This window comes from Sarcophilus harrisii, chromosome 3, assembly GCF_902635505.1.
Source record: "Sarcophilus harrisii chromosome 3, mSarHar1.11, whole genome shotgun sequence".
Classification (NCBI taxonomy): Eukaryota; Metazoa; Chordata; class Mammalia; order Dasyuromorphia; family Dasyuridae; genus Sarcophilus; species Sarcophilus harrisii.
In genome coordinates this window covers 305780017-305799731 of record NC_045428.1, presented here as the reverse complement: position 1 = coordinate 305799731, position 19715 = coordinate 305780017, and the positions used below count along the sequence as shown (strand labels likewise).

The 19715-nt window shown below is 32.9% G+C and overlaps 1 protein-coding gene across 3 annotated transcripts in view; it reads left to right on the top strand.

Annotated features, from left to right (window-relative positions):
- RYK (receptor like tyrosine kinase) overlaps positions 1 to 19715 on the top strand; it is a 96891-nt gene that overhangs the window by 53298 nt on the left and 23878 nt on the right. For 2 of the 3 annotated variants that reach the window (XR_004233002.1, XM_031959761.1), the window contains exons 8-13: positions 3 to 137; positions 2897 to 2983; positions 10195 to 10264; positions 17495 to 17627; positions 18826 to 18935; positions 19052 to 19211. Coding sequence is in view for 2 of the 3 variants with exons in the window: in XM_031959761.1 (XP_031815621.1) it covers positions 3 to 137; positions 2897 to 2983; positions 10195 to 10264; positions 17495 to 17627; positions 18826 to 18935; positions 19052 to 19211 (695 nt within the window). In the remaining variant the exon portion in view is untranslated. The remainder of the gene's footprint in view (positions 1 to 2; positions 138 to 2896; positions 2984 to 10194; positions 10265 to 17494; positions 17628 to 18825; positions 18936 to 19051; positions 19212 to 19715) is intronic. The other variant, XM_031959762.1, reaches the window with a different exon arrangement.

Sequence of the window (19715 nt, the reverse complement as noted above, 5' to 3'; positions counted from 1 at the left end):
TGGTTCCTCAGGTTATCCTACATTACGGATAGAGAAGAATGACCTAAAAAGTGTCACTCTTATGGAGGCCAAAGCAAAGGTCAAAGATATAGCAATTTCCAGGGAGAGAATAACACTGAAAGATGTTCTCCAAGAAGGTATGTATCCTTCTCAGAAATCAGTTTTTCAAAGTTATATATTTTAAATATGCTATTAGAATATATGCTAAATATGCTAGAATCAATATTTAAATGTCTTATTGATTAAATATTTAATATTTTCATATCAGTGCTAAGGTAAGCACAGAAGAAATGGCTTTGATCTTTATATTATCATAGAAGACAAAGACTTTTTCCTAAGTTCACATTATATATAATTTGAGAGAATTAACTAATTACCTTCTCAAAGTAATATTTAATTTTTATTGTATTAATAAGGAGGTTGAAAATCTCACTTTTTAAAATCAAAGAGTGCTTCAGGAAGACTTGTCATCTTTCTAGTGTGTGGTCATTAAGTCAAGAGTTAGATTTTGTAAACTCATAAACTAATTGGGAATATATGGTGGATTCTTGATCAGTTTTGTTCCCCTCTCCCCCCCCCCCCATTATTTTGGGCATTGAACTTGTAAAGCTAGCTTACCTAGGAATTTGAGCTGCTCCAAATTTCTATTATTTCACTGAGTGGAAAGGATCAGTATTTCCTACATAGCAATCGCTTGAATATTTGCTGCTTTCATCTGGAAGACTTTGAAGCATTATCTTAAAGAATCATTTTTCCTTTAGGAAAAAAAAAAACAGTTTGAAAATGGTCAGAGTTCCCTTTACCATTTTATAGAAATATCTTTTATAAATCTCTATTTTCCAAAGGTATGTCCATTTTTTAATATTTTCTTCAACCCAGGAATAGGTTAAGTAGGAAATAGGAAAATTAAACCTGTTGGAATGACATAAGGAAAAGAAAATTTTGACTATATAGGGTTTTTTTTGCCACAAAATTTTACTTTTTCTTATTTGAAGCAGTATGTTTGACTTACTGTTAATTAAAAAGCCTCTTCAATAGGGTAAGAGATGGTTTGTAGCAAGGAGGGAAAGTTATTTTCATTATAGAGTTAACATCCCCTACTAATTGATGATTGTTACTTATATATTCTGCAATTATAGTCTTAAAGAGCACTGGAAAATGAAGTGACTTTCCCAGGGTCACTCAGCCAGTATTTGTAAGAGTAAGGACTTGAAACCAGGTCTTGCTGAATTATCCAGTTCTAACCATTGTAATGTGCTGTTTCTCTATAATCTCATTTCATATAAATTATAGGGATTTTTAAAAATTAAATTTAGTTTAAAAAATTAAAAATTAAAAAATGTTCTCTATGATAGGTCATTCTCCTATTTTTGTCAAAAGAAGCTATTAATTAAAGAATAGTGACTTGATAGCCAGTTTTTTGATTAAGGGGCTTATTGAATAATAATAACATATAGTATTTTACCTTTTCAAAGTGCTTTGCATGTATTATATCATTTGATTCTTATAACAACCATTTAACCAACTCATTTCTCTTATCATCATACTATTATGTCTATTTTACTGATGAGAGAAACAGGCTTGTTAGATCATTTGTGGCTATATAGCAAGTAAAGCAGGATTCAAACTCAGGTGTGTTGATCAAGTAGAGAAAGGGAAGATTGACTACTATTTCCCTTTGTTGCATTGAAATTTCCTTCTTAGTTTTCAGAATTAAGTGATAAGGAAATGGGATCAGAATCAAGGGAATTAACCTTTACTAATTGTTTTGGCATGAAATAGTCAAGCTCAGGCTAGGTTAGGATAGATAGAGGATTGATATTGAGATTATAGGAACAGGATGAAAGAAAATGAGGAATCAGTTCTCTCTAACTTCCAGAAGAGGGAGACAAGCACCAGTACAATCGATGCACTTTAATAATCCCAGTTTAATCCCAGAAATCACAAATTCTAGGTTGAAGAGAAACTTTTATGAAGACCAGTTTTTCCAGAGTCTAGATTTTTAACATTTTTGAGAACATTGAATGTATCAGAAATTTATTATTTTAGGTAAGGTATAAATCAACTATCTCTCTGAGCATGTACTTAATCCAGAAACTAATTTTAGCAAAGCATTGTCTTCTACTCCAGTCCATCCTACACCCAGCTGTCAAAATAGTCTTCCTTAGTCACAAGTCTGACCAATTCATCTTTCCTTCTCTGCCTTATTAAATAAAGACTTTTGGTTCCCTAGTCAAATATAAAATTCTTTGGCTTTTAAATCTTTTTGTAACCCCTCAAAAAGTGTACAAAGTCCTTTTCTACATTTCTAGTCTTTTTACACCTTACTTCTTTATACTTCTCCTTATAATCCATGACACTGGTTTTCTTGCATGCGTCACTACATCTCTGAAATGAGCATTTTCACTGACTTAGAACTCTCTTCCTCCTTTTTTTGGTTTCCTTAAAAATCTTAAAAGTCCTACCTTCTTCTTCAAGAAGCTTTTTCCAGTCCTTAATCTTAGTGCCTTCCCTCTGAGATTATCTCCATTTTTATTCTGTGTATATCTTGTTTGTAATTAATTGTTTATATGTTGTCTTATCTCCCTTATTACACTGGGACATCAGGGATTATTACCACCACCCCCCCCCCACTCCCCCAGCCCATTTTTTATCCTCAGTGCTTAGCACATACTTAATAAATGTTTGTTAGCCAATTATTTCATAATTTACCTACTGTCAGTATAACCCCTTTATTAGGATACTCAGCATAAATCATCAAATTCTGCCTAATTTGTTGACCACAAGTACTACTTTTCTATGTGTTTTTAAAGTTAAAACTGTATCAAAAGGTGTTTAAATTGACAGTTTTTTTTAACTTACCTTATGATGTCATCTCAAATATTCTTTCTTTTAGGGACTTTTGGGCGTATTTTTCATGGAATTTTAATAGATGATAAAGATCCCAATAAAGAAAAACAAGCATTTGTCAAAACTGTTAAAGGTAGGATTTTTTCATGGTGTACTAACAGTATTCTTTATACTTAAACCCTTTTTTCAGGACCATTGTTTCTGAAATAAATTTTACTAGTGTTTATATTCATAAATATAATTCAATAAATGTAATTCCTTAATTAAACATTTTAAGGATATCACAAAGAAAAATGTTTAGCAGTTTATTTACTGTACATATATGGCCAATTTTGTGGATTACATTTAATTGTGAAATAAATTTACCAGTGTATATGTTCCTAAATATAATTTGAATTATTAACATATTAAGAATTTGTCTTTAGGACAAAATGTGATATGAAGAAGAAACTCCTGTACTGTTAGTTAGTCAAGGGCTTGAATGCCATTTGTTACTTAATAACTAAAGTGGTTTGAGGCTCAATTTCCTTATCTGTGAAATTATCATGTTACTGTATTTTTCATGGCTCTTCAGTGATTCCTCATTGCCTAGAGGCTTTAAGTCCAAACTTTTTGTTGGTGTTTTAGGTACTCTAGTGTGTCTTCATCTGATCTTTTTCAGCTAATTAACAGTGTACTTGTCAGATCATACTCCCTGGGGTTGTTCTGTGAGATTAACAAGGCCAAATGTCCCTTTTTTCTATCTTTATACTTCTGTTACTTTTCTCTTTGGAATACTGTTTTCCTTTTTTCCCAACTATTAGGAACAAATATATTTCTCAAAAGTTCATCTTAAGTCTCTTTATCTTGAAAATCCTCTGTGATTACTCTATATTACATTAAATTCTTTCTTTTGTGAGCTGTTTCATGTATATTTTCTGTTTAGTATAATTTGTAATGATGTGATAATATCACATTAATTTTTAATCTAGATTGTAAATTTCTTTTATGTAGTCACAGTTACTTATACTATTTGGAGGTTTATGCCTTTTGTCTCACACTTACAGCAGAGAACCAGCCCAGCAAGCAGGGAAAGAGGCAACCTCAGAGTCAGGGAGACCTCTGATGCAGACTGCAGAGGAATTGATCAAGGCCTTCCTCTCTCACTGCTCTGATCATCTCACTAGGACTGTAATTTACAGAGAAGCTGCTGAGATGCATGGCTAAAGGGAGCTTCTTCACTTGAGAATTCCCTGTAACAATGAAATTAATCAGTTTAATCCCTATTCTAGTCACATTTATTTAGGTGTGTACTTGGACATACACATACATATGCCCCTATGTACACAAATACCTACTGGATAATAAAGTGATTTCAGTGGTATGAGGAATTCTCTGGTTAGGAAACTCACTCAGCCAGTGTAAATATCAAATATGTATATGAGTAGATGCCTGCATATCTACATATTTAGGATTTCTACTAGTACACATAAACAACTGTTTTAAAACTTACAGTCCTGAACTTGCCTTGGGCTCAGAGTGGTTTAGTGACTTGTTCAGGTCACATTTTTCTCTCTAATCTTTGCTACTCATGTGTCTGTGTTGCCCACATTTCTAAAGAAAAACAAAAACACTTTATGGAACCCTACCCTCCTCTTGTGCTGTTGTCCTATGTCTTTTCTTATTCTCGAGTCCCAGAGTAAGCCATCTGTGCTGGATGCCTCTACTTTCTCTATGTTGGGTCTTCAGCCTTTGGCTTCCTGGATTCTGAACTTAGCACTCAACTGCAATGGACTGACCCAAAGTTAACAGAAATCTCTTTTCTTTAGCAAGTCTCGTTTTGTTTTTGATCCCCTTCCTCTCTGACCCTTTTGTTGTATTTGACACAATTAACTGCTGTCTTCTCTCCAGGTTGTTATGCCAGTGCTCCTATAGCTTGGTGCATCCCTCCTCAGGCTTCTCTGACTCACTCTATAGCTGTAGTGTTCCCCAAGTTACTGAGTCGGGTGCCCTTCTGTGGTCTTCATTTTCTGCCTTGATACCTTCCTCTGTTTCTGTGGGCCTAATTCTTATCTCTATTCAGGTGACTATCACGTTCATATAGCCAGCCCCAGTCTCTCTTCTTAGCTCTTTTTTTACTTCACCCATTCATAACTTATTGGACTTTTCAAACTTGGTATTCTGGAGCTGTCTCGTATATGTTGCCTATCAGTCAGCAAGCAGCTATTAAGCACTCATTGCATGCTAGGCACTGGCCCTGGGAGATGAAGAGCAGAAACATGGGCTCTGCCCCTAAAGACTTAACATTCTGGGTGGGGGAAGACAGACATAGAAATGACTGGGCTTAAATTTGTATATGGTATAAATGAAAAGCACTCTTAGATGGGACTAGCAACTGGGGAGAAGGGAGAAAGAACAGGAAAAGCTTCCCACAGAAGATGGGATTTGAAATGGCTTAGAGGACTCTAGGAAAGCCTAGAGCCAATACCTGGGGTTCAGACAACTGGGAGATGGAGTATGGTATGGTTGGGCAGTAATCATGGATGGGAATGGGGAGGGAAGAATGGAAAGGTACAAAGAGGAGAGCACCAAACAGAGCATTTTACATGAGACACAGCGGTAATAAGGAGCCCTGTCAGGTAATGAGTGAGTGGTGGTGCTGATGCTGACACTAACGGGATCAAATAAGCATTAGGAGAATCATTGCAGCAGCTGATTAGAGGACGGGTTGCAGTAGGAAGAGATGAGGCAGGGGACCCTAATACGTCTGTTAGAGTAGTGAAAGTGTGAGGGTGTCAAGAGTTGGACTCAATGTCGCAGCTGGACACTGGACAGAGTATGGCTCCAGCACTGCCTAACCTACAGAGTCCTTCCTCATCTCCTTCTATCCCCTTTCCTTATTAGAGGTTATTGATCCCCTTCTTATAGAAGCTAGTGAAGAACAGATAGTCCTCCTAGTTCTGTTTCTGTGAACTTTTGAACTAAGAAAGGGGCTGGCCCCTACTGAGTAAAATGATTGTAGTGGCTCTTCACTCCTAGTTCTTCACCTCTGGTTACTAGTATACTTGTTAGATTTGCGAGAAGGAAGAGAATGATTCAATGGTTTTCAGAGATACCCTAAAACAGCTTATACACTAATATTTCCCTCATCTCCATTCTAGTTCCCCTTCAACTTTTCATCTAAAAGTAATACTACATTTATAATTATTACAGAAGCTGCTTAACATTTATGCTTAATTATCATGTCAGGTCAATTACAAACAGTATTCCAAACTAGATTTTTTGCCTCTACACTAAAAATTCATTCATGTAGAATTCTATTTATGCTGTTTTTGGCAAAAAGTAAATCAGTGACTCTGCTGTAATGGGAGCTGGAAGACCTAAATTCTGTCCTGAATCCTGCTACTTTCTAGCAAGTAACTTTAAAATTTATTTATTTCTAAGATTTCTTTAATTTCTGTCCTTTTATAAGTCTTTGAGACAATGATTTTATTTCAGCAACTTTCAAAGAAAGTTTCTCATTTCATTTGGTACTTGTAGATATTCTCTAAAAAGTATCTGCTGCCACTTGGCTTGTTCTGAATGGGTTTTGATTTTAGTTTATTTTCCTACAGAAATAGCTAGGAGGAGAGTAGAAAAAGGAAATAATATTGATAAGAAAACACAATGTGGATACTAGGACTGTTTCTTAAGATAAGAATTGTATTTCCGTAAGTATTTGAAAAGTAGTCACTCATTCCTTTTTGTGATTTACTTCTATAAATTACAATGTTCCTCCTTACCAAAAGGAAACAAGAGAAAGCACAGTGAGTCCTTAGCTAAAATATTGTTGTCATTTTTGTGGTAGACAAAGAATAAGGGTATTGACCAACCTGCTTTCCCTAAAGTTATTAAAGATGTGATATCACCCAGTTAAGTGGTACTGAGATTTTCTTTTCTAAATATCCCTTTTTGATTCAGTCTATGTAGGGTTGACAAAGGAGTCCTTGCCTTGAAATTACATGTGTCTTTCATACATGGTCTTTAGCTGTGCTTTATATTGTAAAAATATTTCAGAACATTTTTGCTTTAGCTTTTTGGGTTAACAGAATTGGAGTTTGGCTTTTTAGGGTTTTATTTATAAATTCATAATTTTACTTGTCAATGTATTTAGAATGCAAATTTGTTGAAATTAGGACCAGATTTATCAGATTATTATGCTTCATGCGGTATATGTACTCCAAAGTTTGGGGTGTTATTGCAGATGAAAGAAAAAAATCATAAATATTATTTAATTAAATTTTACTCATCCAGCATACATAGAATGGTGAGTATAGTGTTCACTATAAATAAATAAATAAATAACTTGTCTCTTACACATATAAATAACTTCATAATCCTTGAACTAGCAAAGAACTCAATGAAAATAGCTACTCTCATAAAAGAGCAACTGCATCTGTGGGAGTCTCCTGACTCTCCTTCAATGTTGCCCACTTAGAACTTAGCGTGCCATTCCTCCTTACAACAAAGAGTACTTTGTTTGCCCTGTGTTTGCTCTTCCAAGAGGAAAGAGAGGTTGAGAGTCATTGGATTAGGACTCCTATGATCCATTTTGCAGATATATAAATGTATATGACTTTGGGTGTTAGAAGACCTGTATTCTAGTTCCACTTCGGTTACTGATTATATGAGTATGGTTGGACAAGTCATTTGGCTTCCCTGGACTTTACTTTTCTGATCTCTGAAGTTCCTCCAGCTGTGTCATTTTATAAGTCTATGCGATAATTACTTTAATTCTTATACACACACACACACACACACACACACACTCACTCCAGCAATATATCATAAACAAATAGATGCTTAATAAATTAGAGATTAAAGGTTTTTTTTCTTTTGTTAATTAAAGTATTTAAAGAAAAACATTTTCATCAATAAAAAGGCTAAAATATCTCTCAGAGGTTTGGAAAATTAGAACTATCATTTCATCTACCCTTCTGCTCTTTACCCTTTTTTATTTCTTTTAAATCCAAGTATATCTTAACAGAAATTTACTTAATAGAACCTCAAATGTTACTTAATTTTTTATTGTTATTTGGAATAATCTAATCTTCAAGGTTTGCGATTCTTTTTGCTGTCATCTTGTGCCTTTTATTTTACCTGTTGCTGCTACCCTCTAGGATGCCCCCCCCCCCAATCATTATATTATAGCTAAATGCTTTCATTTGGTGTCCTAACAACTGTTCTCACTAAACCACATTTACTAAAAATTAACAACCCTCAATAAGGTTATAGCCATTAGAGAAGTTGAATCATCAGTTAAAAAGAATCATGCAGTATAGTATAGGGGTATGAATGGGGTCTTCAGTGATCCCATATGTACTATGTACAGTGGAGGTTAAAATGTATACTTTGTGAAGTCCCTTCCAAATCTATAATTCTTTGATCTTGTATTATTAAGCAGAAGACAGAATAGTCAATAAACTCACAGCAAATTATGTTATGTATATAGCAACTTAAAGGAAAATCCGTATATACCAGCAGACACTGAGATGAATTTACATTGTGAAAGTCTTTGTGTCCGGTCTTAAGAAATTTAAGAGTCTTAAGAGAATTGTCTGAGGAAATCAGAAGGTAAATATCTAGGACTGTGGCAGTATAGCTAGTTTATGTTAACAGAAGCAGGACTAGAACTCATGTCTTAGTAACTTTTGAACCACCCCTTTTTCTTCTTCCATGCTGCTTCTCATTTTGATGATAGTAGTATTAGTGGTAGTAGTAATAGTAGCAAAATGCTTTACAGATATTTTATTCTCAACAAAAGCTTTAAGAGTAGATATTATGATTATTGCAGTTTTAAGAATGAGATTATTTTGAACATAATTATTTTTGAGTTATTCTTTTTGTAGATATGATATTAATGCTTTTTTGTGATCTTGAATGTGTTTTTATTGTATCCATGGGCCAATAGTTTTTAATTGAATTGTATCTTTTAATTTTATAATGGAAATTAATAAAAAGATAAAATTCAGTTGGCTGCAATTTTCTTTTCAGTAGTACTAAAATTCCTCTGTTCCATTCAATAATACTATAGACAAGTTGCTTGAAGATTGAATAACTTTAAAAGTACTATTTAAATTAGATGCATTGTTCTCCCAAATTATTTTTGTTATTTTGCATCTGAAACTGTGAACTCAGAAGCAAAAAAGTAAAAGTTAGTGGAAGAGTTTGAATTTGATTTTGTTTAGTGATTATGTGTTTAAATATGTTTTAATTATTATTGTAGGGTTTTAAATAAAATTTGACTTATTTCTTAAATAAAGTTTATTAAATTTTACTTTAGAATTGAATCATTTCTATATTTTTCTAATTTTCAAAGAAAATTACGATAGTGAATTTGAATTATATATCTAGTACTACTGATCAAAATTATTTTCTTAAGGTGCTCTAGTGATCAGAGAAATGTAAATCAAGACAACTCTGAAATACCACTATACACCTCTCAGATTGGCTAAGATGACAAGAAAAGATAATGATGAATGTTGGAGGAGATGTGGGAAAACTGGGGCGCTAATACATTATTGGTGTAACTGAATGGATCCAGCCTTTTTGGAGAGCAATTTGGAACTATGCTCAAACTGTGCCCACTTTTTGATCCAGCAGTGTTTCTACTGGGTTTGCATCCCAAAGACAACTTAAAGGAGGGAAAGGGATCCATATGTACAAAAATGTTGGTGGCGGCCCTTTTGTAGTGGCACGAAACTGGATGAGTAGATGTCCATCAACTGGGGAATGGCTAAATAAGTTATGGTATATGAATGTTATGGAATATTATTGTTCTATAAGAAATGATCAGAAGGATAATTTCAGAGAGGCCTGGAGAGATTTACATGAACTGATGCCAAGTGAAATGAGCAAAACCAGGGGATCGTTGTATACGGTAACATCAGTATTATAGGACAATCAATTCTGATGGACATGACTTTTTCCAACAAGGAGAAGATTGATGTCAATTCCAATGATCTTGAGATGAAGAGAGCCATCTACACTCAGAATGAGAATTTGTGGGAACAGAGTATGGATAGCAATCTAACATTTTCCTCTTTTTGTTGTTGTTTGCTTGCATTTTGTTTTCTAACTCATTTTCTTTCCTTTTTGATCTGATTTTTTTTTGTGCAGCAAGAGAATTGTAAAAATATGTTTACACATATTGATTTAACATATATTAAATTACTTGCCATTTAGGAGAGAGGGTGGGTGGAAGGAGGGGAAAATCTGAAACACAATGGTCAGTGTTGAAAAATTATCCATGTATATGTTTTGAAAATAAAAAGCTTTTAAAAAACAGAGAAGACAGAACCACAAAATTTTTTTTTCTTTTTCTAGACCAAGCTTCTGAAATTCAAGTGACAATGATGCTCACTGAAAGCTGTAAGCTCAGAGGGCTTCACCACAGGTGAGAAAAAAAATCATTTTCATGTGATTTTTTTAGTAGATACCTCATAAAAAACTTGTTTTTAAAAAAATGTGGGTTGTGAGACATTGTAACATAATACAAAATTTTTTAAATTCAGAATCCAAGGTCTAGGTTTGAATCCTATTCTGTGATATAATAGATAAGTTACTTAATTTCTCTTATTCATCTGTAAAATGGGAATAATACTATTATTTACCTTACAGAATTGTTGTGAGAAACAGGTTTCATAAACCTCAAACTGAGTTAATGTTATTTAAAAAAAAATATATATATATATATAGTTATTTTAAAATATATACATAGACATATATGTAGAGAGAGAGAGAGAGAGCGCTTAATATAAAGAAAGATTTAAAGTATAGATCTTCTGTTAGTGAATGCTGCATTTTAGTATATGAAATTAGAGATAGTAGCTAGTAGTGGAAATAATACTAAATTTAGAATAAGGAAACTTGTTTTTGACTCCCACCCTGTCATCAGTACCTTGTGTGATTATGGGTAAATCATTTCTCCTAGCTGTGTCTCTCTCCTTTTCATTCACATGGCCATCACCCTAGTTCAGACCCTCATCACTTATCTTCTGGACTACTTCAATATCCTCTTGATAGATTGTCCTGGTTACTATTTCTTCACCAATCTCCAATGTGGAGAGCTGACAAAATAATCTTTCTAAAGCAGAGATCTGACCTTGGTACTCCCCTGGTCAATAAGTTTCAGTGGTTCCCTACTGCATCTAAGATAAATACAAAATCCTCAGCCAAACACTGACAGAATGATTGAGGAAACAAAGGTTCATATTAATTTATAATATTAATATTCTGGGTATATAAATTTATAAAGCAATGTATGCCAACTGATTAAGAAATCAGAATCAGAATTCCTCAGCTTAAGAGATGGATGGCAAACAAGGGGAGAGACAGATTTTTTATGTATTAAAAACAATCAAATATTACAATTAATTAAAAACAATTAACCAATTTACAAAATCAGGTAATCTGATTTCTAGCTGGATGAAAGATTAGAGAACTTGCCAGCTGGGAAAGAGAAAATGAATATGAGCAATTCCTTGAAACCAGAAGAGGTCTATTACTCCCTCCCACCCCTCAAATATCTATATTCAATCAAAGAAATATGGAAACAACTGACTGACCAGGATGGGGCCAGCAACACAGACATATGAGTTGCTTGAGATGTATAAATGTGAGAAAACTTTGCATCATCTTTAGATCTGACAAAGTTTTGGGTCAGCATAAACTTTTTTAAGAGTTTCTAAGTGGCAATAGAAGTGCTCCAGCTTCCCGAACAATCAGGGTTAGGTTCAAACAATGCAATAAAGTTTTCTCACAATTCTCATAATTGAATAAGTTTTTTCACAAGAATGAAAATGGACTAAACTCATGTTTGAAGAGAAAGGGAACTGAGCTAGCTTTAGAACTGAATCTCAAGATAAGGTCAGTGTGGGTCCACTCAATTCCCATTATCACTTCCTTTCCCAATCCTCTCAATTTCCACAAAGTCACGAATAACCATGCTCCACTCCATTTTTCTAGATTTTAACTACTTTTTGGCATTTTCCATTCTAGTCAAATCAGTATACTTATAATGTTTTGCACAGACTCCTACCTATTCCATAAGTTGTCCTCTAGTCTATAAAACAATTTTTTTGGAAAACTCCATCCACATGCAGACAGAGAACTGTAGAGACCAACAGTATTTTGACATTTTTGTTTGTTTGCTTGTTTTTCTTTGTCATGGTTTTTTCCCTTTTTGGTCTGATTTTTCTTGTACAACATGACAAATACAGAAATATGTTTGAAAGTATCGTGCATGTATAACTTGTATCGGATTGCTTACTATCTTGGGGAAGAGGAAAGGAAGGGAAAGAGAAAAAAATTGGAACATAAAATCTTGCAAAAATATAATATAATCCTTATTTCCGCTCCCTTTTAGAATCTCTAGCTTTACTGCTACCCACTGTGGAAAGCTATTCCAAATTCCTTTTGTCTCATATTTCATGCATATATGAGCATATGCTCATATGCAGAGCATAATGTTTAGTTATATAGAAGATACTTAAGAAATGCTTACTAAACTGACTATTAACCCTGGGAAAATATGGGAATATAGATTAAATAGTATATTCTCAGATTTTTCCCCAAGTATTATTTTAGTTGCTGTTACATATTGTTTCTCTTGGAAAGAATCAGCAGTCATGCCTACTAGGGTAATTATGGGTAACATATATTGGAAGCACATTTCTTCAAACGTCCAGTCTATCAATCTGAACTGGTTATTTTATTTAAAACTTCTTGGTTCTTTACCTTTTCATTTACACATATCCCAGTACATATTTACTAAAGTTTCTGATGTAACCACCAATAGCTAGTTAATGTCTAATTATATTTTTTAAAAGTCATAAAGTAATTTAATAATATAATCATGACACTGGACATAAGAAATGGAACCAATTATTACATGTATATCAGGGAGAAATGGGAGAAGAGATCTATAAGAAAAGGAGAAAAAAAGGAGAAGAGATATTTTCTTTTCTGAAAAGAATAAATGAGCTTTACAGATCAACATTTAATTATGTATTGGCTTATATTAAATAATACAGACTGAAAAATGGAAAGCCTGAGAGATAGCTTCTAAGTATTTAATAATCAATTTACTAATTAGGTTAGCTGGTAATGAATAAATTGATGGTCAATGGTTTGTCTTGGTAATCAAAGACCCCTAAAAGAGGTATTGAATGCCTTACTATACTTTTAGAAAAAGGAATTCCTCTGACAAATGAAAATTCTGACAGGTGAAAAATTAATAAGGAAATGGGCATATTAATGAGTAAGTAAGCTAAAAATCTTCAGTTCTTCCTGGTAAAAACATGCCTTGATCATGAGACTTACCCACCTCCAGCAATCTAAATAAAAGAATCCATTTCTTTCTAGATCACTCTGATTATCTTAATGAGCCGAGTTACCCTAGACTCCAATGGAAGGATTCAAGGGAATGATGCTTTGGGAATGGAATTCACCTAGATTAAATTCTATTTACATTCTAAACAGAAATACAATCTCCTAGTTATCTCACCCAAGATTGAGAATTGGATTTGGGCTCTCATCTATCAATCCTGTCTTTCAGAGACTAGCTAAATGATTTATAAGGTCTAGTCCTTGAAAGAGGAAATAAAAAGAAAAAGCCCTAATCCTAATAATTGGGACAACTCAAGAGGATCCTAAGAAAGACCCTAGGACCAAGATTTAACCTGTGTGAAGTGTAACTGCCACTAGGCTAGCTCACAGAAAAGTAAACCGGGAGTCCTGGCACTAGCTGGATTTCAGGTTAACTTCAGCCACAATCTCAGAACTTTCACCTCCTGGACTGCATGCAGAGTTGGGAGTTTGAGTCTAGAAAGACTGAGGGAACCTCTGTTGATTATCAAGGTTCACCTGTGCTGCACAGAGACACTACCCTGGGTAAAAAGGAACCAGTACACTCAGTGAATGCAGAAGCAATAGGACAGGGACATTGCGGACATTAAGCATTTGCAGGAGAATGGAGCTTTTGATTTGGGGTTCCAGGTTAGAGGGGAAACCTGAGGTGAAGCTAGAGGCATTCATCCCAGCATTAGAGGTTCTTTCACTATAATAGTTCTCATTTAAAAAAAAAAAAGGTAAAGAAGAAAGAATCCAATCAAAGAAGCTTACTATAAGAATAGGGAAGACAAGGGTTCATCTTCAGAGGAGGACAGTGAAGTTAAAAAAAAAAAAAAAGCCTCTTTAACCCAAAAAGTAACTTTATATGGCTACCTGCCCCGAAAAAATTTATAGAACTCAAAAAAGACTTCAAGAATCAGAAAGACTGGAAAATAAGTAAGTAAATAAGAAGCATCCAAGAAAAGATTATGAAGAAAATAGAAAAGGAGAAATATAGAGCCATAAAGAAGAAAATAATTCTTTGAAAATTAGAATTGGGCAAAGTCAGTAAAGCTGTAAAAGACCAAAAAATAACAAAACAAAATATTAAGAATGAAAAATAGAACATAATGTAAATCATATTATAAGAAAAACAAAAGGAAAACAGATTAAGAGAAAATATAAGAATAATTGGATTACCTGAAAGCTGTCACCAAAAAAAAAAAAACCTTGACCCTATAATGCAAAAAATAATCAAAGAAAATTATCTTGGAGTGAAAGAATGTGAGGGAAAAGTAGAATTAGAAAAAATCCACAGATCACTACCTCAGAGGTACATGGAAAATACATAGGAATATTATTGCTAAAGATCAAAAAAAAATTTTACAGGAAATAAAACAATTCAAATATGCGGGAGCTACAATTAGAATTGAACAGGATTTATCAGCAACTATAATAAAAGGCTGCAAATCTTGGAATAATATATATTGGCCACCAAAAGAACTAACTATTAATCAAGCAAAACTAACCATAATGTTGAACAAAAAAAGGACATATAGTGGACTTGCTGATTTTCATAACTTTGTCTCAACTAAACATGAACTTAATAGAAAATTAAATATATAAGAGCCAACATCAAAGATTAATTTCAAAGGACTCAAGGACAGATTCTTTGTTTGTTTTTTTTTTAATGTAAATGTATATCATATATCCAAGATTGACTTCAATAATTGGAGAGCTCAAAAGAGCTGTATATGATCTGATTCTAAAAAGCAAAACATATTTAGGAAAAGATAAAGTAATAATGCTATATGAAAGAGGTATAGAAGAAAAACTAACACAGAGACCTTAGAGGAGGGAGAACGACATACACACATATATAAATACATATACGCATATACACACACATTAACACATTTTATGAAGGATCTAACATCCTCAAAAATCTATAAAGAAATAAGGGGGGGGGGAATAGGATAAAGTGGGCTATAGAAGAGTGTGTAGATTTATGTCAGTGGAACAGATTAATTGGAAAGGAATAAAGAGGGAGGAAAAAGTTGGTTGGGGAGAAGATAACTTAAGGGATCCATGATCCGCAAAGTCAGATTTAAAGATTCAATTGAGAGAAATCCACATATGTCACTCATATTAATATCATTTTAGATACATGTCTGCATATGTATATAGGTATATGTGCATGCATATATGGGTATAGATATATGTTTTAGTGTGGATGTGAGATATATATATATATATATATATGTATATATAAATATACTAATATTTAACTATAGCCTACTTTGGGGAGGTGGAAACATGAAAGGGGAGGAAAAGGAAAAAGGACAAAGTGCACCACAGAGAATAAAAGAAAAGGTAGCAAAGAAAAGATGGGCAGTCATGAATATATAATCTATTCACTTATTATATATGCTTTCTTAAAATGGAAACCTATGTTTACATATTTTAAATCCTCCTGATACTTTGCTAGACGCATGACAGTGTTTTATTTTGTTTTGCTTTGCTTTGTTTTGTTTTTTCATTTTCATTTTCATTTTTCCATTTTTCTTTTTCTTTTTAATTTTAATTTTTTTTTTAAGTGACTCAGTGAGGAAAAAATAGAGAGAGAAGACTTCAGACAGAGCCATGAAATATACTCATGGTTAGTAGGCAAGGGATGTTTAAGACTTAAGATCATGAGACTATGGAAAGAGCAATAGACTGATTAGGGAGACAACTATTAGAATAGTATCATAAAAAGCTAATTAGGAAAGAATGTTCAAGAAAATAGGATGGTCAACAGTGTAAAAAAAAGTCAAGAATCAAGTTTGAGAAAAGTCCATCTAATTTGGTAACTTAGAAATCTCTGGTAACGTTGAAATGAGCAGAAGGAAAATCTCATGGAGAATATAGCATTTAGACTGGTCTTTGGAGGTTACAGTAAGATTTCAATGGAGAAATGATGGGGAAAGCATTTTATATAGAGGGAAGAATACAAAAATGCAGAGATGCAAAAATGCCTATTGTGATTGGGGAGCAAGAAGTAGATTCCATCTTGGCTACAGTATAAATGAAAATTTTTTGATATGACTAGATGATTACGTTGGGTCTATTTGAGTGCTTTTTTTTTTTTTTTGATGTTCAGTGGGTAAACCATTGAAAAGTTTTGAGCAAGTTGATGACAGGATGGAAGCTTTTTTTTTTTTTTTTTTTTTTTTTTTTTTAAAACTATTGTTACCTGCCCTGAGATCTGTTCATATATATTTTGCTTAGTATGAACAGATAAAAGATGGGTTTGGACCTAAAGAAAGACTTGATTTTAATTAGGCATACTTAATAGTTGTTGACCAACTAATGCCTTGACTACCTATTGATCGTATTAGTAGCAGCAAAGATTTTAGTGCCATAGAATCATTTGATGTGAGAACTTCATTTGGGATTTCATGTCTAAAAGAAATTACTCTTGTCCAACAACTAGTGATTTTAAACTATGTTATTTGCACAAAATAAGAAAAATAGTAAAACATCTATTGAAAACATTATCAGTCAAGTTTTCCTCTTTAATTTACATATAAGAGGCAAATTATTTTTAGAAAACTGTTTCTATAAAGGTCCCACTTGATCCATATTTACATTTTAATTCTTAGAGTAATATGAAAAGGCCAACTTTAGAAACAGTAAAACCTGGGTTCAGGTCTGACTATGAGATACAATGCTTATGAGACTAGGAATAGGCAAACTAATTAACTTTCTTTTTCCAGTCAGCTCTCTTAAGACTATAAGTTAAGGACAAATTGTTTAATTGTACCATAGAGGGAATTTCCACATCAGAAGTCCCGCACCCCTTCCCCCACATTTTATAGATGAGGAAACAGATTGGCAGAAAAATAACTTGTATAAGATGTATTATAATATAATACATCTTAATCTCTAATATAAGATTGTATTAAGTACTCAACTCCAAGTCTTCTGATTCACATTCATTTCTCTTCTATTATATTAGGCTGTTGCTCAAAAAAAAAAAAAAAAATGAATTTGCAGGAGAATGAGGGAGAAATTCTCCTTCATTGTATTATTTAACAATTTAAAGAATGATTTCCATTCTATATTTTAAAGCTTGTTTTGAATAATGTATCTTTGTTTTATAGTTTGTAGTCATGATTTTTTTTTCAGATTGTTTCAGATTGGTCTATGTAAACCAGATGTCTGGTTTAATTTTATCCCTTTTGTTAAAATAGGTAACTGAGGTTTTAGATTTTTTTTGTTTTACTCCTTCCTATTTTGGTCTATTTTATAGAAATCTGCTTCCTATCACTCATGTTTGTATAGAAGAAGGAGAAAAACCCATGGTGTTATTGCCATATATGAACTGGGGAAACCTTAAATTGTTTTTACGACAGTGCAAATTAGTAGAGGCCAACAATCCTCAGGTAAGAGAATTTTGCCCAAATACCAGTAAAGTTTTTAATTTATAAATAACTTATGTTAACATCCTTGGAACAAGTTAAAAAATACTTATAAATTTAGAAATTAACGGAAAATCAAAAGCATTGAAAAAAGAAGACAATCGAGGCAGAAAACAAAAAACCTGTTACACTAAATAAAAGGAAAATGAATTATGATTCCTCTGACTTGACCAGAATATGTAGCACGTGTGTTCTGTCCCCTCCTCGCACCACCTTTGCTGATTTTGCTATATTTATTTCCAAATTACATTTATTCATTGTACTTTAAAACTTTTAACATATTGGCAGTAATTCTTGTAACATTTCTGTGAGAGTGTTACCTTTATCCCTTTATTATAGATAAGGACACAGAATTCAAAAGTCCTTGCTTAAGATTACAAATATAATTGCTCATGACCATAGTCTGAATTATGTTAGAAAATAGAATACAGTCTTAATATTATAGATTATAAAAATATTATAGATAGATATATGTACTTACTTATATCATACATAAACGTCCATATAAAAACAGTATGTAGGTGGATGGGCATCTGTCTATAGTATAGTTAGATTTATTTATGTACATTCTAAAACATTTATATATATATGTGTATATATATATATATATACACATATATATATATATATTTACAATACTTATACATGTATGTATATCCAGATATAAATATTTCTGTTTGTCTATTTATCTAGTGCTTTTAGCCCTGCTTGTGTTGTCTTAAGATGAACTGTTACTTGTTTGGTCAGCTCACATTGAGAGCCACTGTTTTTCATAATAGTCTGCAGTGAATTCTAAAGCTTTGTAGCTGGGAAGATAATGCAGGATTTAAAAAAAAAAAATTAACCATACATTTCTTAGAAAGTTGTAAATAACTGTTCACCTTCTCTCCGATTATCCTTAGGGTCAAACTGATCATTTGATTCATTGCTAATGCAGTTTATAAATTGGAAGAAGATATCCCTTTAAACATTTTTAACACTTGAAACATATCACCTAGTGTAATGATATTTATAGTGAAGATCTGTCTTCTAGAAAGGAGTCTGTAGGTAAAAAGAAATATTTAGACATGGAGTAGAGAAATATGAAAGGAGGAAGTCACGAGTTATATTGTAGGTATTTTATTTTTACATTATCCTTGTCTTCCTTGTGGAATCTTCACAGGCAATTTCCCAGCAAGACCTAGTACATATGGCTATTCAAATTGCCTGTGGAATGAGCTATTTGGCAAGAAGGGAGGTCATTCACAAAGATTTGGCTGCTAGAAACTGCGTGTAAGTATTGTGTTATTATCATCAATTAATAATTAAAATTCTCTGGGTTTGTGACATGATAAAAGTATATTTAATTGATAATCATGAATTTATCTTTTCACTGTCTTTGCTTTCAGCATTGATGATACACTTCAGGTAAAGATCACTGATAATGCCCTTTCCAGAGACTTGTTCCCCATGGATTATCACTGTCTAGGGGACAATGAAAATAGACCAGTTCGATGGATGGCTCTTGAAAGTCTGGTTAATAATGAGTTCTCCAGTGCTAGTGATGTGGTAAGTTCTGGTCCAGATATTGATAGAACAGGTTTTCTTAAATGCATTCATTTTTTATAGAGTGCCAAATGACCAGTAACTAAAGAAAACAAATACACTTTGCCATCAGTTAAGTGATCCAATAAAGAGCAGTGGTAGAACAGATCCATAAATCATTTATATTTTGTTTCGAAGTATTTTGCATCCTTTTTTTCCTAGTAGATTTTGTTTCCTTGATTCTTTTATTTGAATGAATAATGAAATGAGTTTCTATTTCCTAAATATGTGTGAAAAGTGCTTGGACAGTAAATAATAAATAGGGAGCTTGGAAATCTAAAAGGGAATTGAATTTTTGTAATAATTTGGGTTTTTTAAAGATCATATATTATTAGAGCTGGAAGAACCCTCATATTCCAACCTCAGTACTATACAGATGAGGAAACAGAGGCTTATTTTATAGAGAACCTTGTCTATACAATAGAATTACATAATGTAACAATTCACATCCAGGAAACTAGTGTACTT